Below are 24,600 nucleotides of genomic sequence, written 5' to 3' on the forward strand. Positions count from 1 at the left end.
CGCGGAGGATGCCGAAGACTTTTCTCGACAGAGACAGTAATTTAAGAACATACGGACAAGGAGCAGCTCTTGTCGACTGTACGTGATATCTTCTGCCATCTGACCACACGGTTAACCAGAAGCAGGAGCTTTGTCATTGCTGGATACCACCTACAACATGTCAGAAGAGGCCGACGTCTGTAATCGAAAGTGGTATCCGGTGACTTTAGCTAAAATGTCTGTAATGCAGCATGTTCATTTTAAAGGAAATCTGAGCATGAAAAGCTGATGACCTGGAGCTCTTGTTGGTGCACCTGCTAACACCAGGACAGTGGGGAAAATAAATCTGATAGGTATTATTCACTGTTAATGTATTATAAATGAATTGAAACTAGTGACATGCAAGGAAAATAATGAGACGGGAGACAGTGATGGTACATGATGAACAAAGCACATTTATAATGATATGAGTAAATATATTCGCATCATCGGCTAACCACTAGTTACACTGTATTGTCATAAAAACTTACAGAGCTACAGAGACTATTAACGATAAATAACCATTACCAATTAAAACACAGTTGTACGACAGCTTTGCTCTTTCCATTTTAAAAACAAGCAATATCATTCCTTTTTTTTGTTTTTTTTTAATATATATCAGTTTTCTCTTTTTGAAAATGTTTTTTCTTTTTTTTTTTTCTATAATCAAAAGAGAACGTGAAAATGGAAGTAAAGAAAGAAGAAGAAGAAGAAGAAGAAAAAAAAAAAAAAAAAAATAGACTTGATCATCAGATTGGAATGGCTGGATCGCGACCCCCTCCCACCTTAAGAAGCCCGTGACGCAGCTTGTGAGGATATACAGCCACACGTCACCGGACCCCTCAGAAGTTGCGGGGCTCATAACAGTGAACAGAAACTGCAACAGGAATAAGGCAGGAAGGTTTTTTTTTGGGGGGGGGGGTAAAGGAACTGATGGGAAGAAGGTGTTAAATCAATAATCCACATTTTCAGTGTCCGCTACAGATGGAACACTATTGGTTAAACTAACATGGTGATGAAGGTCTTTTTTTTAATCTTTCTAAGTTTAACGAAAAGTAAACCAAAATTAAAAATAAAAAAAAAAGATCACAGTTCAGAAAGAGAGATGCTGGACGAGAAGCCAGACGAGAGGACATCACAATCATTGTTCAGTTATCAGTTGCACAGGAGGAGCAGCGGAAAATGTCACTGAGTTGGTTATGATGGACGTTATCAATGGATTGAAGTTGAGATGGAAGGAAAACTGTTGTTTGGGAATTTCTCAGCCTGATGATCCAGAGGTAGCCAGCATTTTAGTTTTTTTTTTTTTTATTTATATTTTTTTTTTAGTATTATTATTTACTATTTTTAATTACTTTGTTGTCCATTGAATTTTTTTTTTTATATATAGTTTTTATCATTTTTTTTTTTTTTTTTTTTTTACGACTGCATGCATAGCATGAGAAGATGCTGGGTTTATGAACGACCACAATTCATGTGGTTTGGTGGCCCAAATGCAGAGGTTAAACAGAATGATCTGGCTAGTTGGCACTCAAGAAACATGGAGGAGGTGACAAATTGGAAAAAAAAAAACAAAACAAAAAAAAACAACAAAAATTAAAATAAAAAAGGCTTATTCTAAAAAAAAAAAAAATAAATAAAAATAATAAAATGGCCCTTGGAGGAACCTGCGCTGCGACAGGTAGACACACGCCGGAAATGAACACTACCTCAGCTAAACAAGCATGCAGGGAAGTACTGACTGAAGCCGACATAAAGATGCCCCACGGAAAAAGAACATGCAGGTAAACGACCATCGGAGCCTGCGGCGGCTGGTGTAGCCTAGCCCCGGAGGGATCAAAAACAGCTAAAAATCACAGATACTGTTCACAGTAAAATCTACATTGACAACACTAAGAGATCGCTAGTGTTAAAATTATACACAATCAGAAGCGTTTTAAAAGGCAACGCTCTCGCTAAGTCGTTGCAGATAATGAAACCTCATCAGCTAACAATTGGCACTTTAAGTTGTTGCGTGTGTGCGCGGTTTGGCTTCGAAAATCCCCCAATACGCACACAACGCAGCACTACATCTAAGAGGGGAGGATGTTAATGGATCAACTGGTGCATGGCTGGCCAGGTACTATGGGGTCTAATTAAAACCCCAGTCCTACAAACCCCAAATGAAAGCCATTAACATTAATTGTAAAATGCTGAACTAACTCTCCTACTTATAAGCTTGGTTCCTAATAAAAACATAAACTAACTCTCCTACTTAGTTCCTAATAATAAAAAAATAAATCAAAAGCTGGAGGTTGTATGATAGAGAGGAATGCCTTTTTTTTTTTTAAATTTAGCTGCCACAGCCCCGAACAACGGCAAGTAATAGGTTAACTGGCACTGCCATTGTCAATTGTTGCTGAACGTGTGACATCATTGTCTCTCCAGAGTACGGATAGAAAAATAAGGTCAACTAGTGAAGGGAAAAAAAAGAATGGGTGATTAATGCAATTAAAACAAGATGGGGTGAGAGACTGGGGATTTAAAGGGTTTCAGCATGAAGGGGCAGGAGGGAAAACCCAATGGAGGAAGAAAACAGACACAGCTCTTATGAAAACCGAACGTCACCCATCAGAAGAGATAAATCTGACGGGATCAGCGATGATAGAAATGTAGCCTGGCCAGCCGGAATATTCATCGTCATACAGGTTGTTATGAAGACACTGATCTGTAAACTTACCAAAAAGGTTATTTTTTTTTTCCACAGTTTTAACCATTTTAATATATATTTTTACAGTGCTTTTTTTTTGCAACTATATTGCTTTTAGATAATATATATATATATATCTCTTTTATGTTTTAATTTAAAACTATTTTTTTTTCTTTTTTTTTATTCCAAAACATGTGTTTCCTCATACTCTGCCACCCCAGGGCAGGAAGCATGAGTGATGTTGGACAGTGCTTTTGATTTTCTTTACTCCCTTTTTGTTTTATAGGTAACTCACCCACCCAAACCCCCCTGCTGTTTCCCAGCAAAACAGTAGTTCAGTTACAGAGTCACTTAGGACTAATACTGATAACTGTGCGGGTTTCTGAAGGGACCAGCAACACGTGGCTCTGCAGTGCATTGCTGGAACGCGTCAGCCCTCACAAAGATTTAAAACCTATTCGTCACTTCATGTTTACATTCAGTTCATTTTCAACTACAACAATGCTGGTAAAATGGCAGGCTTCAAAAACTTTTTTTTTTTGTTTTACTTTTTTTTTTTTTTGACGCGTAAACAATAAAACCTCAACGAGAGAGAGAGAGAGAGAGAGAGAGAGAGATAACCTGTCAAAAATCCTTCAAATTAAAAAAAAAAGAAAAAACATAATAAAAAAATGAAAAAAAACACTAAAAAAATTCCCTCTCTATAACATCCGCAGAACATGTATTATTTACAGATGCGCTTTGTCAACACTGTTGCGTTCATTTGCATAATTATATATTAATAACCCGACGCGCACTTCCCCTGCCAATAACAAAAACAAAAATAAAAAGTAAAAAAAAAAAAATAAAATATAAATCGCTCCTGCAAAATACAGTACATCCATGAAAAGAAGAAGGGAGGAGGAAGGGACAATTAAGTTAACATCCTGGGAAAGGGAAGAAGGACGGGGGGCAATTAACCCACTTTCTGTGGGTTGGCTGCCCTTACACCTTGCTCGTAAGTGACTCGTTGCGTGATTAGATACTGGGCAGCTTGCGTGGCGGCTGGTGTGCCTGTTATGGTTACCTTTCGGTTTCTGGTACCGGGGACAAACTCCCCTTTTTTGGAGATCTGTATCCTGGCGCCAGTCAACTCTTGATATTCCACCAATGTCTTGCCGCCTTTGCCAAGAATGGCACCTACTAGATTTTCTGGCACAGCAATTTCTACTACGTCCTTGGAGCCGTCCGTTGACTTCTCAGTGCCCAAAATGGCGCTAGCAGCTAGTGGGGATGCTGCCCCAAAATATCCATTAGTAGCTGCCGTGGCTGCAGCTAAGCTGCCTAGTGCAAACGTTCCAGCCGCTCCCCCTGGAGTGCCACCACCCCCAGTTGCTTCGCTGGCATATGTAGCCAGCAAGTTAGCTGCTGCAGCTGCGGCTGGGTTGGCGCTTGCAGCAGCAGCTGCTAGTGCTCCTGTGGCTGCTGCCTGACTCAGTCCTAACCCTAAAGTATTGAGGTTGTAGCCGTAACTGGCCAAGGTGTTAAGAGCTGATGTAATAGCAACCAGATCATTGCCAGTGAATCCAGACAGCACGGCAGGGAAGGCTGCAACCCCAGCGAGGTTGGCATGTCCTAATAGCCCTGCTGCCGCAGCAGCAGTAGGTAGAACTTCAGCAGTGTTGGCATATGGAGATCCTGTTGGATTGGAGTTAGCTACAGGTCCGGTGACATTGGCATAGCTGATGTTTAAACAACTGCCACTCTGTGGGTCCTCCTGGATCTTCTGCACTATAAGCTCTACAGCTTTGCGGTTTTGTTCTGGCTCGCCACTTACAGTCACAACTCGTTCCTGCAAATTAATGCCATCTGGTTTTTGGGAAAGCTGTACCCATGCACCAGATTGTTCCATTACTGCCTTCACAGTGGCTCCTCCTTTACCGATGATCAGACCTGCAGTGCTGTTGGGAACGATGATCTTCACCTGAGGTCAGAAAAACATGAGAAAGAAACCAAAGGAGAAAGAAAGATAGGTGGACATTACATCAATAGCAAGCAAGATGGACAGGTCAGTGTGGTGTGTGCTTGATGAGAAACAATGCAGTATATTCCCTTCAAATAGCAGAGTGCTCCTATGTTATTAAGGTCTAATGTCTCTCCTTGTAGTGAGAAACCGGTTGGAAGGAGACTTATAGGCCATGAAATGCTCCTTTGGGAAATTAAATCTGAAAATTCTCTTAACAGAGAAAGAGTACTTGAACTTTAGAACCACCTATTGGACTTTGCAATTCCAAAAGTATATATCAACTCTTTAACGAGCCCTGCAAGTTAGATGTCTGTCAGAGGCTGCTCATCTAGTGAAATCAGTCCTCTTACTTTGACCTGATGAGAGGCAAACACCCCGAAACACGTCTACAAATAATGTCAAGTTTGGCTTTTATTCTAAGGCTCGTTAACGGGTTGACATTGACTATAGCATTCTTAATTCCAATTAAGTTCAAGTTCTCTTCCTCTCTGAAGAGACAATTTTCCTATGTTGCTAATTCACCCAAGTCAAACAGAAATAATCTGAGGTCATCCATGTCCTGCAACTCTTTTTAACATGACTCCTATTCATTTAAGGTATAAACCCCTGTTCCACTGCCAGATGATTTACTTCTTTTGAAGTGTAACACTTAACGTACTGAAACAAAACCTCTGTTTCTCAGAAGTGAATTTCTATGGATACAATAATCCCTACAGGATGACACCAGTGAATTTCTATGGATACAATAATCCCTACAGGATGACACCAGTATGATTCCCAGCATGGTTTAAAGACCTCACGATATAGAGGCCATCATGATTTTCATTTTGTAGAGTATAAGAATAGGAGGAAAATAACTAATTTGTAGAAAAAAGGTTGTAGGTTGAGCAATACCCTGGTGGGGGGACAAAGGTAGTGAGAGGAGCTTCTGACAGGCGCTTGCAGGCAAAAGTACACCCATAAATTACAAAAACGCTGGCGGGACCAAAGAGCGCAGAGTGTAATTGACTGTAATGTAACATTGTAATGAAATGATTGATCTAATTAGCTCTGCCTGGTTATCAGTAGTGACCTCGGCATGGGGTGAGAGGCGTACGACCGTCCTTGCGACATGCTAGGCTTGTAACCAAAATTTAGATCATCCGGAGAGGTTTACTTGATATCAAGCATCGTACAATACACCAGTAATCTAGAAAGTTCCGGGCAACTGGTTTATGTAGTCTTGGCATGTCAAACAGTCCAAAAATTGGACATGCCCAATCGACATCTCCCCCGATGATCTGTTATTTTGTTGGTCATTCAGCACTGATAGATCTGACTCATCTCGATTAGGTCACAAATACATTTGGAAAGTAAGCACTGAATCGGGAATTCCTTATTTTACCACTCTTTTTTCTTACCATAGAAAACACTTAAAATAAATATACAAGTTGCAATAAATCTAATAGAAACAAAATTAAAAATAATGAAATCAATGCAAAAAATAATGGAAGTAATGGATCATTAGAAAAATGTCACCTGCTTTATCGTAAATGGCAATACATACTATATAAGGTACATCCTATACATATTTCTCCAACTACTATAGTGCTCTACAAGGGCCTGCAATATTCTACATCTTTTTCTGATATGATCCCATGATCTCTAGCTTCACTACATCACACTCAGCATCCATATATGCTATATCTTTGTGGGTGGTCCTCCCCGGAGCCCTACTTTACCCTGTTCAGGGTACTATGAAGAAATGCATTGGAGATAACTAGCATGCCATACAGTCATGGCCAAAAGTGTTGGCACCCTTGAAATTGTTCCAGAAAATGAAGTATTTCTCCCTGAAAATAATTGCAATTACACAGGTTTTGTTATACACATGTTTATTTCCTTTGTGTCTATTGGAACAAAAAAAAAAAAAAACAGAAAAAAAGGCAAATTGGACAGAATTTCACACAAAACTCCCAAAATGGGCCGGACAAAATTGTTGGCACCCTCAACTTAATATTTGGTTGCACACCCTTTGGAATAAATAACTGCAATCAATCACTTCCTATAACCATCAACAAGCTTCTTCCACCTCTCAACTGGAATTTTGGACCACTCTTCTTTGCAAACTGCTCCAGGTCTCTCATATTGGAAGGGTACCTTCTCCCAGCAGCAATTGTAAGGTCTCTCCGCAGGTGATCAATGAGATTTAGATCCGGACTCATTGCTGCCACCTCACAACTTTCCAGCGCTTTGTTTTTATTCATTTCTGGGGGCTTCTTGAAGTATGTTTGGGGTCATTGTCCTGCTGGAAGACCCATGACCTAGAATACAAACCCAGCTTTCTGACACTGGGCACTACATTCCGAACCAAAATCCTTTGAGAATCTTCAGATTTCATTATGCCTTGCATACAGTCAAAGCACCCAGTGCCAGAGGCAGCAAAACAACCCCAAAACATCTTTGAACCTCCACCATATTTGACTGTAGGTACTGTGTTCTTTGCTTGTAGGCCTCATTCCGTTTTCGGTAAACAGTAGAATGATGTGCTTTACCAAAAAGCTCTATCTTAGTCTCATCTGTCCACAAGACGCTTTCCCAGAAGGATCTTGGTTAACTCACGTACATTTTGGTAAACTGTAGTCTAACTTTTTTATGTCTCTGTGTCAGCAGTGGGGTCCTCCGGGGTCTCCTGCCATAGCATTTTATTTCATTCAAATGCTGACGGATAGTTTGTACTGACACTGATGTATGCTAAGCCTGCAGGACAGCTTGAATTTCTTTGGAACTTGATTGGGGCTGCTTATCCACCATTGCTGCATTGCAACCTTTCATCAATTTTTCTCTGCCACCCACGTCCAGGGAGATTAGCTACAGTGCCTTGGGTTGTAAACTTCGTGATTATGTTGCACACCGTGGACAAAGGAACATTAGGATCTCTGGAGATGGACTTGTAACCTTGAGATTGTTGATATTGTTCAACAATTTTGGTTCTGAAGTCCTCAGACTGTTCTCCTCTCCTCTTTTTGTTCTCGATGCTTAGTGTGGCACACAGAGACACACAATGCAAAGACTGAGTCAACTTCTCCCCTTTTTATCTGGATTCAGGTGGGATTTCCATATTGCCGATACCTGTTACATGCCACAGGTGAGTTTGAACAAGCATCACATGCTTGAAACAAAGTTGTTTACCCTCAATTGTGTGAAATCATGTCTAATTTGCCTTTATTCCTTTTTTTTTGTGTTGATCCAATACACACAAAGGAAATAAACATGTGTATAACAAAACATGTAATTGGAATAATTTTCAGGAAGAAATACTTCTTTTTCTGGAACAATATCAAGAGTGCCAATACTTTTGGCCATGACTGTATCTGTAATAATTACTGAACCCTGAGGAATCTACGATAAGGAAAGAAGAAGAATGCTTTTCGTTAACTGTTGCATATATTGCTTCTGCACAATATGCAACTTGCTATTCATTGCCATTTATTTTGACTCCAAATGTATATGTGGGCATTAAAATATCTGTCTTTTCCTGTCTACATGCCTAACTTTAGGTTACCTACGGTAATACTTCAAATTATGATCTAATCCCTATATTGGCTATCTCTAAAATTATACTGCCCATGATGATGAGCCCTGACGTGTTGATGGAGCTGCACTTCCCTTACGTGAATAACATGAAATATGGAGAATGGTACTGTACCTGGCTGGCTCTGGAGATGGTCATGGGGTCAGATGGAGAGGACTTGGTGGCTGGTGGTAATGATGACAATGTCTGCAGAACAAAGCAGGGTCAGAAGCAGAATTCAATCAGCTAGAGTAATAAATTTACCCCTTCGCTGCCAGCGTTGGCCTTTTTCGGAAAATAACGTGGCGCAGGCTCATCTGGCACCGAAGGGGTTAAATCAAAAGAGTAGGGGAGGAAAAACAAAACGGAAAAAAAGCATTCCCAGGAACAGCAAGGGTGAGAGGAGGATGGATGAGATTGGATTAGTGATAGAAATCAAATCAATTTCAGCAGGAAAGTTAGAAGAAAAAAAATCCCACCATGGTAAGAGACAATAGGGAATATCCTTTCTAATAAAACAGCAAGCCTATATACAATAATAACTCTTCTGAAGGGTTCACTTAGATAGAAACTAGACCGAAAGAAATGGCTCTGCTACGTACTTTCTGCAATAAATATGGTAGAAGACTTAAAGAAAGCGTAAAACACACTAATACTGCAGGGGCAGTCCAGGACTTTTACATTATGGCTTATCCTTAGGGCCTACCATCAATGAGCGATCAATGGGATTCGGAAGATCTCCTTCGTACACACAAGTATGACTATGTCTTAGTCTAGTAAGGTCAATGGGATGGAGCTGCAGTACAAGGGGCAATCACATGGGAATGTAGGGCGCTGAGCCTGGACAAACCCTTTCTGCTGATCGGGAGGATAGCTCATCAATTAGAAGTGTCAGACCGTAAAGACCACTGAGTAGAAGATATGAGCCAGCAGTCGGTGAGGGGGTTGTAGGAGAACACCTCCGTCTACTATAGAAACTGTAACTACAGGCCTGGATCATGTAAGCATAGCTAGTAATCTGATTAATGTCAGACTTTCCTGGGGACATAAATTTGGTTTAGGGCTATGCAGTGAGATCATTGTCAACACAAATCTCTAGATTTTAGACACATACTTGTTTGATACGGTCAGGATTAACCGTAGTCTGTGGTTGGAGGATGCTGACCGGTTCTGTCTTTGCCACGTTCTGTGGCATTTCTCGAATTTTCTCTGCAATGAAGCCATGGACAGCATTGAGAGCTTCTACTGTGCCCTGGATCAGACAGACCCGCTCTGTGGTACCTATAGAGAGAAGGCAATTCTTGTTAAACATCTAATTTTACACTTAGATTCAGAGAAAAGAAAAATGTTATCAACGTTCTTATATACAAAACACTAGTACATGTGATTTCATTAATAAAATGAGAAGATTAATCAGGTTTAGAGCATATTTTATCTGAGAACCATATATCTCACGTTACTGCTTAGGTTTTTTATCTCCTTAGACATAAAGAACCAGGAGGCAAACAAAGTAATCAAATACCATGGACTGTATATAACCAAGCAAGCACAGTGGTGAGAAACCATAGACTCTTAATAAACAAGCCTACACAGTGGTGGGATACCATAGACTGTAAATAAACAAGACTACACAGTGGTGGGATACCATGGACTGTACATAACCAAGCAAGCACAGTGGTGGGTGTTAGGCATCGGTCTGGTGCTGGATTTGAAATGGTTCCAGGACCTTCTGTGGTCTCCCATTTTGGTCCAGCCAGGGCTGATGCTGCTCAGCATCGCCATCAGGCTCAACGCCTAGCTGGTCCGAGAGCACTGTTTATCTCCCAGGTAGTTGTGCCTAGCAATGTTAAGCCTGGGTTACAGAGGGAGACAGGGCTTGTGGAATCTAAGTCCAGGATTTGCCGCACTGAGCATGTCCGTGACCTGGCGGATCATGATTGGTGGGTCGGCACCCACCTGACCCGGTGACCTGGCACCGCCTGATTGGTCCACGGGTAACGTCACCAATGGCGCGTCGGTGGGCAGGGCTTAGTCTTTAAAAGGCCCGCCCACAAACATGGCGACGCGCTCAGATCATTTTAGCAAGTGTTGCTGTTGTGTGGACGAGTGTATTCCACGTGCTCCCTAGCTGCTCTATCTGTGACCTGCCGATGCCTTAGTTCGCTCGGCTGATTAGCACATGTCACTCAGGCAGGCTTAGATTTGCTTAGGCGGGTAGCTACGTCTTGCAGCCTGGCTCAGCCAAAGGGGTCGCCTAACACCTCAAGCAGCCTGCAGACGCCCTGTCCACGGCTATCGCCTGTCAGCCACGTGGAGTAGTACCCTTCAGTCCGGTAGCACGCCGGCTGGAGGCACGTGTACCCGTCGTGTAGTCACACACGCATCCTAGCGCCGCCAGAGTAGTCCCTGTGCAGTAACTGGGCTACAGATAGTTTTCCGGTCGCTCATCTCCCGTGCTGCTAACGGAGATAGTGCGAACCGCTATACCCATTCCTGTGTGCAGTAACACGGAAGGGCTTATTGTTTAAGTTGGTTGCATACCTTTTCACCCGGAAAGTGTTCGGCAGCAGCTCACCTGGCTGCATCGCGGACCCCGGGGTCGGTTGCTTTCCTTTTAAATAAAGTTGTCTGCAGCTGCCCCCTTAACAGTATCTGAGCGCCAGGGTCTTGCCGAACATGGCCGATAATAAACAACTGCAGCGGTACATACAGCAACTGGAGGCCAGACTTAAATCTCTGGAACAAACTGCTCCGGTCGCTGATATCACTGCAGTAGCTACCCAGGCGGCTACTCTAGCAGCCAATATTATTAACTCAGCTGCGGTGAATTCTACAACCACTGCAAGTGCCCCATTACCCCGTTTTGCTCTCCCGGAAAAATTTTCTGGAGATAGTAAACTTTGCAGGGGTTTTATTAACGTATGCTCCATTCATTTGGAGATGATGGAGGCACGGTTCCCCTCCGAAAGAGCCAAAGTGGGATATGTCATTTCATTACTCTCACACAGGGCTCTGGAGTGGGCTACTTCTCTATGGGAGCGGAACGACCCAATTGTAGTAAATGCGGGTCTATTCCTTAAGACTCTAAAAAGTGTTTTTCTGGGTCCTCAGGTCACGCATGATACGGCTCTTAAGCTTTTTACATTGGTCCAGGGTTCAGCCACCGCCAGCCACTATGCCGTCCAGTTCAGAACCCTAGCGGCTGAACTGGATTGGTCTGAGCGGTCGCTTATCCCGGTATTCTGGAGGGGTCTGGCTGGGCATATTAAAGATGCTTTAACTACCAGAGAAATCCCAACCTCTCTGGAGGAGTTAATATCTCTCGCTGACTGTATTGACTTGCGTCATGCGGAGCACAAGTTAGAGCTGGAGGTTGCCAGACCTCAGTATCTGTTGGCACCATCCGCCTTTAGACCCATTTTCAAACCCAAGACACTCGACCCGGAGCCTAAGGCTACGGATGTACCCCGGTCTAAGTCTAGTTCCTCTCGTTCCCGTTCTGCACATATCTCGGAGCACCCCGTAAATAAGGGTTCCAAGCAGTCAGTAAAACGAGTAGGTCTTACCACCGTTGGAGGAGGGGTATTTAATTCCGGGACTTATTCCTCCAAATTATTACATAATGTGACTTTGTCCTTTGGTAAAGCTGCAGTCACTGCCAAGGCGTGGGTGGATTCTGGTGCTGATGGCAATTTTTTATCATCTACGTTTGCCCAGAGGCATGCCATCCCTATTGAGTTACTCTCAAGACCAATGAACATTGGTATTGTCAATGGTTCACTCATGGATGTACAAATCACCCACCAGTCGATTCCTCTCACCATGTCATTTCCCCAGGGCCACCGGGAGGTTATTTCATTTCTTATTATTCCCGGTGGATTAGACGAGGTGTTATTGGGGCTCCCCTGGTTAAGTTGTCATACTCCACACATTGACTGGAATACGGGGAGAATTTCTTCCTGGAGTGAGAATTGTACATCTAAGTGTTTGGTCAAAGTCACCCGGAGGGTAGTCTCTGATTCTCCTATCATTGCGACATCCGGTACAGATTCCTTGTCTTTTTCCAGGACCCGGGCCTTGTCAGATTATGTCACAAAGAACTCTCAGGAAGAGAGGGTGGCTGCAGTGTCCTCCAACCCGGTTCCGTCGGGGAGGACGTTTGTTTCCCCTAATCTACAGAGTATGGTGCTATCCTGGGCTCATGCCCCTAAGACCGGAGCTCACCTGGGAGTCAAACGTACCAGTAAGTCCCTTCTACGGTCCTATTGGTGGCCCCGGTGGCGCCAGGACGTCAAGGACTTTGTTCTCGCGTGTCCCGTCTGTGCGAGAGATAAATCTTTTCGCCAGAGACCGGCAGGTCCTTTCTCCCTGTCACCCGTGAAGGATCCCACACATAGAGAACCAGTTGTCACTTCTTGCCATCCTGCTTCCCGTCCTAAAAGAGGGTACCCTGTACACCGGAGGGGTCACTGTTTCGTGAATCCTCTCTGTGACCCGTTGGACCACATCCTTGCCCACCGGCTCATGGAGGAAAATGAGCGTCAAGTGGAGGGGGATGTTAGAGGGGGGGATAATGTTAGGCGTCAGTCTGGTGCTGGATTCGAAATGGGTCCAGGACCTTCTGTCGTCTCCCATTTCGGTCCAGCCAGGGCTGATGCTGCGCAGCATCGCCGTCAGGCTCCACGCCTAGCTGGTCCGCGAGCACTGTTTATCTCCCAGGTAGTTGTGCCTTGCAATGTTAAGCCTGGGTTGCAGAGGGAGACAGGGCTTGTGGAATCTAAGTCCAGGATTTGCCGCACTGAGCATGTCCATGACCTGGCGGATCATGATTGGTGGGTTGGCACCCACCTGACCCGGTGACCTGGCACCGCCTGATTGGTCCACGGGTAAAGTCACCAATGGCGCGTCGGTGGGCAGGGCTTAGTCTTTAAAAGGCCCGCCCACAAACATGGCGACGCGCTCAGATCATTTTAGCAAGTGTTGCTGTTGTGTGGACGAGTGTATTCCACGTGCTCCCTAGCTGCTCTCTCCGTGACCTGCCGATGCCAGAGTTCGCTCGGCTGATTAGCACAGGTCGCTCAGGCAGGCTTAGATTTGCTTAGGCAGGTAGCTACGTCTTGCAGCCTGGCTCAGCCAAAGGGGTCGCCTAACACCTCGAGCAGCCTGCAGACGCCCTGTCCACGGCTATCGCCTGTCAGCCACGTGGAGTAGTACCCTTCAGTCCGGTAGCACGCCGGCTGGAGGCACGTGTACCCGTCGTGTAGTCACACACGCATCCTAGCGCCGCCAGAGTAGTCCCTGTGCAGTAACAGGGCTACAGATAGTTTTCCGGTCGCTCATCTCCCGTGCTGCTAATGGAGATAGTGCGAACCGCTATACCCATTCCTGTGTGCAGTAACACGGAAGGGCTTATTGTTTAAGTTGGTTGCGTACCTTTTCACCCGGAAAGTGTTCGGCAGCAGCTCACCAGGCTGCATTGCCGGGGTCGGTTGCGTTCCTTTTAAATAAAGTTGTCTGCAGCCGCCCCCTTAACAGGTGGGATACCATAGACTGTACACAGCAGAGCAAGAACAGTGGTGAGAAACCATAGACTGTACATAGCAGAGCAAGCACAGTGGTGGGATACCATAGACTGTACATAGCAGAGCAAGCACAGTGGTGGGATACCATAGACTGTACATAAACAAGCAAGCACAGTAGTGGGATACCATGGACTGTACATAAACAAGCAAGCACAGTGGTGAGAAACCATAGACTGTACATAGCAGAGCGAGCACAGTGGTGGGATACCATGGACTGTACATAGACAAGCAAGCACAGTGGTGAGATACCATGTACATAGACAAGCCTACACAGTAGTGGGACAGCAGTGACTGTACATAACCAGCAAGCACAGAGGTTGGATACCATGGACTGTACATAAACAAGTAAGCACAGAGGTTGGATACCATGGACTATACATAAACAAGTAAGCACAGTGGTTCTATACCATAGATTGTACACAGCCAAGCAAGGACAGTGGTTGGATACCATGGACTGTACATAACCAAGCAAGCACAGTGGTTGGATACCATGGACTGTACATAACCAAGCAAGCACAGTGGTTGGATACCATGGACTGTGCATAACCAAGCAAGCACAGTGGTTGGATACCATGGACTGTACACAGCCAAGCAAGCACAGTGGTTGGATACCATGGACTGTACATAACCAAGCAAGCACAGTGGTGAGATACCATGTACATAGCTAAGCCTACACAGAGGTGGGATGTCAGACTTTACATAACCAAGCAGGCACAGTCAGTGGATACCATAGCCTTTACATAACCATGCAAGCACAGGGGAGGATACCATAGGCTATAAATAACCAAGAAAGCACAGTGGTGGGCTACCATATATTGTTCATAAACAAGCAATCATAGTTGTCGTATGCCAATAAATAAGCAAGCTCAGTGGTTAAATACCATAAATTGCATTTAAACAAGCAAGCACGGTGGTTAGATACTATAAACTAAACATAAACAGGGAAGCAAACTGGTCGAATCCTATAGACTCTATATAAATATGGCAAAATAAAGAAAACTGTTATTACAACATGGTGGATTTATCAAAACTGGTTCAAAAGAAAGCGAAGCAATAGCAAAAGTGGACAATTGCTTGCTGTAACAATGTTTCGCCTGTGTGCAGTGCTCGCCAAGGAGCAGCTTCAGGTCAGGAATACCACTGAATAAAGCTGTTCTGTACAGGGAAATAAAATCACTCCAATTAATACAGGACAGATATATTCTGTATATAGGTACACACTACGAGTTTTAGAAAGACAGACACCATCAATATCGTTTGCTGGCAAACAGTCAGTGAGTAGAAGAAGAATTATCTCCCTTTATTTTAGTGCTTTTTGCCGCCATAAAGTGGCATAGCAATTCTCAGCGGTGATCCGAACGCCCGCCACGCTGCCAGAGCTGTGGTTACCATTGGTAATAAAAGTAAAAGCTGTAAATCAACAAACTCAGGGAAAATGTTGTCATGTTTAAAAGCTTTCAGCCTTCATTAGTGTCTGAAAGGAACAGCAGGGTCCTTCATCATCATCACGGAGCTGACAGGACAGAGAGGTGTATTAAAATGCTGCTGAGAAGTGCTCACATAAAGCCAAAAGAAAAAAAAAAGTCTTGGTAAGTACTTCCCGGACCACGGTATAAATCAGTGAGACACAATATATTTGCCAGGAGAGGATCGGCGCCTCCTTCTGCGGTAATGCCAAATTCACTAATTAAGTATCACAATGTAAGAGTTACACAAAAAAGGGTATAAAAGGCACAGAAATAAGGGCCACAACAAGCATGTGTGCAATCCTTTATTCTTTATAGTCCTCCATGGGGAAATGTATATTGTGATTGATAGAATATATATATATATATATGTATATATACATATCCTTCTATGTTATTTGTCATAGAGGCAGAGAAAGTGAACAACCTTAGTCTTTATATTAATATGCAATTCTAAAAATGAATATCTCTATATATAAAAATATATAAAGAATTGGCAGCAAACCAGTGGGATCAGTATTAGAAAACCTCTACGATATTATATGGTGCAAATATGTATTACCCTGTAGTGCCCGATGTGCGTTTCGCCGTTGCTTCTTCCAGGGGGATAGTTAATCAATTAGAAGTGTCAGACAACTATTTTAACCGTAAAGACGACTGAGTAGAAGTTATAAGCCGACAGCCGGTGAGGATGTTGTAGGGGAAAAGACGAGAAAAGGTAATCCGGCTTCTGGTGGTGACTATCAAAATTAGAAACTAGGCCTTGAGGAAGAACGCTGTTAGCGTTTGAAACGCGTCAACATGTTGTTTCCTGCTCCCTGCTTTTTGCATTGAATGCCATGGACTTTTAAAATGATTAAATAAATTTTCTATTTTTAATAATCCCCACAAGAAGCTGGGTTACCTTTACTCGTCTATTACCCTACATTTGTCAGAACGTCATTCTGTGCATGCTGGACTATAGGATATGGTGAGCTTGCAACTATTTTTTCTTTTGTTATAGGGGAACACCTCGGTCTACTATACAAACTGTAACTAGAGAACTGGAAAGTCTCGCTGAATCAAGTTGCTGCCCCTGAAAGAAGCAAAAGGCAAAACGCGCGTCGGGCACTAGAGGGTAGAACATATTTGCACCATATAATGGTTTTTCACAAATGTATATGGATGTAACTAGGGTATATATCCCTCAGAGCCAACAATTATAACATCTTCGAGGTTTTCTAATACTGATCAATATTAACTGGCACTTTGCAGAGCTTATATATTTGGGACAGCCATCTTTCTTGGCCTCCAGCTCTAATTTTGCTTGAATTATATCTACTATACATTTTTACTTTACTTAATGGTACCCTAATTAGTTTCCTTACTCATTGTAAAATCATCGTGAAAAAATAACGACTGTACCTCTTTCCTAATGTTTTTGGACGTAAGGAGCTTTGCTATACTTCCTTTTTATCTCTAATGATATCACCCACTTTTTTATCTTGTATTTATATCTTATGTCTTTATTCAATAAAATTGTTACTTTTATACATGTGGCCACACTTGTACATTTTTAGTTATGTAAAAAAATATATAAAAAAGGAGGCACACGAACAGATATGTCTACAAGATTTATATATAGACCCCCTAACTAAACATGTACTGTACTAATAATGACTAAAAAAGGATGGGGGCTGAGAATTAATGAACGAAGAACAAACAAAACAAAGTATATTACGCAAAGAAACAAAAAAATATGTTATCCAACCCACTGCTATTGCTGATTATACAGGTACAAGATGATATTTAATGGGGTATTCATATTTTCATCTCCAATATCCTATCCCAATATGTATTAGGTGTAATAATAATAATATCAGCAACTACCTCCAATTAGAAATGTAGTATAGTTCTTCTGATTCACTATGTCTCTTTCCTCATGTGCAGAACCTTAGGTATCCATGGTTGCGACCACTGATATAGTGACAGTTAGTTAGCTAGTTGGTAGTAGTTATAACCATGAATACCTAAGGTCCCGCAATGCCTGCACATGAGGAAAGACATGGCGAATCAGAAGAACTATACTACATTTCTAATTGGAGATATTTGCTATAATAATTATTATTATTATTATTATTAATAAAATTATTAATAATATTATTACTACTACCACTACTACATATTGGGATAGGATCCTGGAGACGGAACTACCCCTTTATGGGCAGAAATGGGTCTACTGAGACTCTTTCAAAAGAAGGGCCACCTTCCTCTTGCATGCTGTCAACCTGTTTTAGTCACCCCATCTTTACAAACACCACATTAGGAAAAAGAAGAGAGGGAATCAGACAAAGGACTCTCCAACATAGAGCAGAAAATATGGGGTCGTCAAGTAAAATGCCCTGCAGGATATTGGTGGTGTGTGCTAGCACCAGGAGAGTTCCCTTATTTTGTTGCATATGCTTTAAATGAATTATTATTAAATTGATTATATTTATATGGAGCACATTTTGTTGTTTCTTTCTGAGCCTTTTTACCTATGTGTCAATGAATAATTGGCTTGCTATAAAATTGACCCCAGTGTACGTATATAGTATATGCATCTGCATGAGAGAAGTTGTTGCGATCTCCGCTGGAAACAGGGCGAAATGATTGTGACAATCGGTGTTCTTTCCCTACCTTTCTGCTTCCCTTTACAGCATGTTAAGCAGAACTGCAGGAGGCATGATCTTAACGCTGACGGCTGGAGATGTGATTACTTATTTACAGACAAAACAGCATTATCAAAGTTCTCATCACTGTGATTGGACTGTGGCGCTTCAAGGATTATTATCGGTAATAACAAAAAAAAAAAAAAAAAAAACCTGCAAGAGAAGTAAAATCAGCAACACTGTCCTTCAAGATCGATTACTAAGTTGATCTTGAAGACAGATACACTGTAGTTACATTTCCCAAAACCTTAAATTCTACTCTAACAACCTTGAGAAATATAACTTTTTTTTTAATGCAGCATCTTATCTATGTCTTAATTCCAGTCTCGATCAAGAACACCCCATGTGATTCCAGAGGAAGTAGGACTCCGCCACTCCGGCTCAGCAGCAGCTCAGTGGTGACTGGCTCCAGATGTCGGGGAGCTCATAGGTACAAATACAGCGACTTTATCATTTAAATACAAAAATAATGAAATCTTAATGTGTTGCCCCAACCGCTTAAAGACTACGAGTCCTAATTGTAACAATTAGCAGGCGAATGGAATGTGCTAATTGTTCCGAGTGGCTAATTGCTGGTGTGTGCCTGTCACTGGATGAAAACTGTATTTATCTTGCACCCCCAACCCCCAGACACCATCCTCTGTGTGCGGAGGGATTTTCAGGGTAAATGATAAAGAAGAAATCTTTCCCATGAGATCTTGTATCCAACCACAAGTTTAAACACTTTTTAACACTTTCTTGCCAGTCATGGGGAATGGAGCACATTTGTTAAGTTGAGCTGCAAAATTTAGCCCACTTTTCTTTGTAATATGCCAACATTATTTTTAACGTGTCATATAAACAAGGAACGATAATGATGAAAAAAAAAATGACTCCATTACATTATTAAGAGACAAAAAAAGTCTTAGTAGATACTGTATATTCATTTTGGTACAAGGTAAAGAACAAACAAAAGAAATGAAAAATTTCAGCTCACCCGTGATGGAAACAAGGTAGGTTTCTGGTGTGGAGAAGCTCGGAGTCTCGCCTCTGCCAGACGTTGGTATTGCTTGTGAAGGAAGCGAGTCCAGTTTCAATCCATAAAATCAAATCCTTTATTTCATGATTAAAATAGATATGGCAACACTAAGATATTCCTAAGCAAAGGCATGATTAGGGATATGGGGAGCAAGGAGGTGAAACAGGACACGTTTCGAATGACTGATGGGTTCTTCAGAGTGAGTTTAAGAACGCAGCAGTGGTTCTAAACGCGTCCTGTTTCACCTCATTGCTCCCTTTATCCCTTTGCTTAGGAATATCTTAATGTTGCCATATCTATTTTCATCATGAAATAAAGGATTTGCTTTTATGGATTGAAGTTGGACTCACTTCCTTCACAAGCAATACCAACGTCTGGCAGAGGCGAGACTCCGAGCTTCTCCACACCAGAAACCTACCTGGTTTCCATCAAGGCTGAGTTTATTTTTTTCGTTTCTTTTGTTTGTTCTTTACCTTGCAAAAAAAAAATTTACATTATCCACTGAGACTTTTCTGTTTTTTTAATAATGTTATGGAGACGTTCTTTCCTTCACAAAGAACAAACAAGCCTATTGTATACGTTCCTTATCTATATGTACTTCACTCTGGCAGAAGAGGGCAGGGGATAAAATGGTTGTCTTGTTGAAACGCAACCCCATTTCTATGATTTTTGAGTCAGCATTGATGTAAAAAGGGGTGATTCCTTATGATGCACACACATTCTTCAAAAAATACTATACAAGACATGGAAATGAAAGAAATGTTTTTTACAAGTGTTTTTGGTGACATTTTTAATATCTTTGCAGATACGTTTTTTTTCCCGAAGTATTATAGAGACTCAAATAACAAAAACCCCAGTAAAAAAACCCAGCAAACTCTGAGCAAAGTGCGTTTTCATAAAAAACAAAAAGCACCAAAAAGCCACTAACAAAAGCACCGTGTATGTAAATAGGACCTGTTGCTTCTTAAAAAAAGTGTGTTAAATACCTTTTAAAAATCCTCATGCTCTCCCGATTCTGATACTCTTTTCCGTTTTGTGCTGCTTCGCTCCATTGCAGAGATATTCACATTTATTGATTTTGGAGCGCGTTATGTGAAATCTCTGGTTGTAGTGCAACTTGGCACTCCTTCAGAGTCTTCTCTGGGGTAGTGCACTTTTACTCTTCCCTCCCGAACGCTACCAATACTACTATTAATCTCAGACGCAGCAAAGTTGTGACTGGCAGCGTCTGGGAGGGAGTTGTGAAATCGCATACCACAAAGAAGAGTCTGAAGAAGCGTCCAGTTAACTACAAGCAGAAACTTTCACGTACTACTCTTCAAAATCAACAAATGTGAATATCTCTGCAATGGAGCGACGTGGCACAAAACGGAAAAGAACAGCAGAATCAGGGGAGCTCAGAGATTTTTACTAGGTATTTTTTGGGAGCAAGTGACAGGTTAATGTCTCACTTATATAAAATATAGTCAGTAAACATTTGTGGGCCCCTTATTAAACAATAATAAATAGAAAATTAGGTATTTGCATCAGGCTATACATTATGACATTATATGTCACCCTGTCATTTCCTAATTCTGTGAGGATATGATAAGAACAACAACAAGTAATATGGAGGAGGAAATGTCTTAAAATAGTGAAGAACGACATGCATGCAAGGTTGACTGTCCTGCATGCCTGCAAGCACCTTACTGCATGCATCACGGGAATTGGTGGCAACTAACACCACCTTACTCCTGTAGTGGCCATTTCAGGGGAAATATGGGCGAATGGTAGCCCGATAAGTGTTATTTTGGATTATCAATTGGGTTACCAATATGATTTCCCTACGTTCATCTATAGAATATCAGATCATTTACTAGGATACAAAGATTGTTTTTTTGACAAAAAAACGTCAGATGTAGGCATCTGACATTACTAAACTGGAAGATGCTCCTGAGTAAAAGCAGATCTTTCTTTTCCGTCTGAAAGTAAATGGGTTAATGTGTCACAGCGCAGATGCACGGAAGGGTTTAAACTCCTTTTCATGCTTTGATTCCTGCTGCTATAATCTGCCAAATGCTTTAATAATCCCAGGCCGAGAAGGGGATTGAGGAGGGGTATTTTTTTTTTTTTAGTGCGATTAATACATACATGTGGGATGAATAGATTAAAGAGACAACACCATGATACATATTAATAAATGATTACAAGCCATTACTTGTTCGCACGGAAGTGAAGCGAATGCATTATATTTAAAATATTTACGTTTATGGTTTTCTCTAATGTATCAATGGCTTGAAAATAAATCAGTGATAGGTGTAGTCCGGATCCGATCCGTGCACCGTGTGCGGCGGACTGTATTGATGCACACACAGCATCTACACGTCCTAACATGGGGCAGAAATAGACACAGAATCCAAAACAGAATGTGGAATGAAAAAAAAAAATACTACAGTAGATACTGTAGTATTACAGTAGCATTGCATCACTGTTGTGCAGGCTGCAATTATCAGTAGATTGCAAAATGTGAAAGTTATTTTTATTAAAAAAAAAATAAATGATAAAATAATAGGATGAATTAAATGCAAGAAAAATGTACTGTCTGGCTATTTCATGCTATCACCACTAGAGGGCGATGCAATACATTCAAATATTTAGAATCCAGTTTTAGAGGAAATCTCTGGATTTTGCTTCTTCACAACTCAAGGGCAAATTTCGGCTTTCAGATAGCTGCGGTGCACTGATAATATCTATCTCGACTTGGCTTTATTCTTTATATAATTAAGCTTTTTTTTTTTTTTTCTTTTGCAAAATCTTAGGGTTATGGTATCTTTGGTACGTTGGATTGACCGTAGGTAAGAGGGCACATACAACTAGGGCTGGGCAGGCAGAAGCACCGATGCTTTTTGCGGGTGACTAGGCGAGAACCTTTTGTAATAGGTTTTCATTCCTGCTTCTTCTGCATGTGACATCATTATGACACCGCCAGTTTCCATGGCGACCGGCCGACGGAGCATTGTGTATTTCCATTTTGAGTGACAGGGAGCTAAATATTTTATTTCGCTTTCATGCCGCTGGAACCTGGCTGTCACCATGACAACAGAGTTTCAGCTGCATGTAGGGCGATCATCGAAGGCCATCAATTCACGGCCTGCTGGGGAATAATTCATTCTATGAGATGGAAGGCGGTTAGACTTTTCTTGTCCTTGCTAGGGTCGGTCTACGAGACAGCAACGGTGGATTGTCAGCAGACGTCAACTGCATTGTCCTCCTTATTTCTCCATGACCCGTCCTATATTTGAAGGGTAAGCGGTCTACTATGCTCCATGGGGAGTCGTCGTAGCAACTGCAGCACAGTGTGCGCCTCGGCTACAGAGCAGGCTTATTCCTACCTACTGATTGTGACTATGTAGAATGCACAGCCCAAATTATCCCAAGGGCTTAGGATCTATCTCCATCACATCTTGCCTAGTAGACCTGGAACAGATATCTGAAAACTGATGAACCAATCAATTAACAGGATCCTGGTCTAATGGCCACATGGCTATTCCATGGCCATTGGACAGGAGCCCTACCAATCACCTCCTCATTGGTACGACATCGCTGTTGCGGAATGGCGCATACACTATGTCGTACCAGGCCAGCTAATCAACAGAGGAGCTGCAGATAACGGCAGGGAGGAGGCAGTTGCTCATCTCTACTGTTTAACCTTCTTGCCCATAACAACCAATAACAGCACAACTTTAATTTTTGGAGTTTTCCTCGTAAAAAACTATAGCTGTGTTGTGATTGCTTGCTCTGAGCAACAAAGAATGATTTTCTTTAAATGGAATCTGTCACCAGGTTTTTGCTATGTAGAATGAGGTGTGGGCTGAGACACTGATTTTAGTGATGTGTCACTTATTAGAGTGTTGTTTAAATACAACAAGTGTTTTATCAGCAGGAGATTATCAATGCCCAGATAAGCTGCCTGGTGCCTCCTGGTACAACTCCACCTCCAGCACTGATTTGCAGCTGTGATGTGGGCGGGGGCAGCTTTCTGAGCTCTGCTATATGCTACATCTAAAAACTCTGATTGTATCACAACTGCTGCACCCTGTACACTAAGTGATACATTGCTGGAATCAGGGTCTCTTTCCCTACATTATGCCGCTCTCAGATGAGTTAACAAAAACCTGGTGATTGAGTTCCTTTAAGGGAACTTTCACTTTTTTGTTGCATTTTTTTGGTCAATTAAGGCGGAAAATAAGCATATCTTTACATGTCATTTTTTATGCTTTTTTTTTTCATTTTCTTTTAAAAATGCATATTTAATAAAACTGTCTAATTTTTAGATTGGGTTCGCCTCATTAAGACTGGAGTTGTGCATACCAATGTTAATGAAGGCACCGCTGGAGTAAGGTGCACAGGTCCGGCCCATCTTATAACTATCGTGCCCGGGCCAAAAATGTTAAAGCCCGAGGGACTGGAGTAAATTTTTGGCACAATTTGAGGCATAAATTATGATGAGTTTTCCTGGAGGGCTTTGCCACGCCCCATTCATTTTGACGGCGCTAACAAAATTTGTATAAAAACTCCAAAAGTCGCATTTTTTTTTTTGCACAACTTTTGAGTTGTTTGCGACACTTTGGGGGTGTTTTTGCCAGAAAACTGGAAAATCCGCCTTGATAAATAAATAGGCCCCAATGTGTTTTAGTACCTGCGGTTTGTTTTGCTATATGTGATTCATTGATCATGTAGTCACAATATTTCTTAAAAGGATCATGAGAAAGGATATGCAGGTTTTTTTATGTGGATCCAAACCCCCCTACAGCACTACGCCCCCCCAAAAAAAAATATATATTTTTTATTTTTTTATACAAGGCCTTTGTGTTTGGGTGTTTTACTCTTCAGCAGTCACAATTGGAGTATTTTTTCTAACCGTAAAGCCTCAAAAATGGCAGCACCATTTGAACTATCGGCGTGTTTCCCCATTGAATTCAATAGGAAGATTATGTGGAGTATTTCAAATGATAATTTATGTGGATTTGGGAGCAGAAACTGCACCAAACCTACATCAAGAAAATCTCTGGGCAGTTTAAGGTAGCGGATAACCAATAAAGGAGCCCAATATTCAGAGGAGGGTGTCAGGGCGGTTTATTCTCGACGCGTTTCGAAGTGTTCTTGCTTCTTCAGGAGACCCACAGAGATATTCTTGTTCCGTTAGCCTTGATCATATTGTTAGGCACATTAAAACATTTTTTTTTTAAACAATAGAAGATTGGAGTCTAAGGTAGAAAAAATACCCTATCTTGAGCAGTTTTTTAAAAAAAATAAAAAAAATAAAAAGCAATAATAAAAAAAAGCCACCTGCAAAAAATGCAGCGTGTGAACAGCATTTCATAACTTGCTCTTGATTTCCAGCTAACATATTATGGCTGCAGTGGTTTTTTTTTCCCAAAAAAAAATATTGCACTAGAAACGCACCAAGAAAAAAGGGCAATTGTTTAAAAAATGATATAAGAAATCATGCATATTATGGCAATGTTCTTGTAGTGATGAGAAGAGTTAATGGTTCTCGCTCTGTTCTGGATGATCCGTCCTATATTTGTAGGTTCTGT

The 24,600-nt window shown here is 41.8% G+C and overlaps 1 protein-coding gene across 4 annotated transcripts in view; it reads right to left on the bottom strand.

Annotated features, from left to right (window-relative positions):
* Positions 1 to 414: 414 nt before the first annotated feature.
* The window catches only part of NOVA1 (NOVA alternative splicing regulator 1), an 83,610-nt gene continuing 59,424 nt past the window's right edge, over positions 415 to 24,600 (bottom strand). For 3 of the 4 annotated variants that reach the window (XM_073639041.1, XM_073639043.1, XM_073639042.1), the window contains exons 3-5: positions 9,380 to 9,546; positions 8,401 to 8,472; positions 415 to 4,670 (exon numbers count right to left, since the gene is read on the bottom strand). In XM_073639041.1, coding sequence (XP_073495142.1) covers positions 3,663 to 4,670; positions 8,401 to 8,472; positions 9,380 to 9,546 — 1,247 coding nt within the window. In that variant the 3' untranslated portion in view covers positions 415 to 3,662. The remainder of the gene's footprint in view (positions 4,671 to 8,400; positions 8,473 to 9,379; positions 9,547 to 24,600) is intronic. The other variant, XM_073639040.1, reaches the window with a different exon arrangement.

The sequence above is a fragment of the Phyllobates terribilis genome, unplaced genomic scaffold (assembly GCF_046119375.1).
Source record: "Phyllobates terribilis strain yellow unplaced genomic scaffold, ASM4611937v1 Scaffold_7__3_contigs__length_470593459, whole genome shotgun sequence".
Classification (NCBI taxonomy): Eukaryota; Metazoa; Chordata; class Amphibia; order Anura; family Dendrobatidae; genus Phyllobates; species Phyllobates terribilis.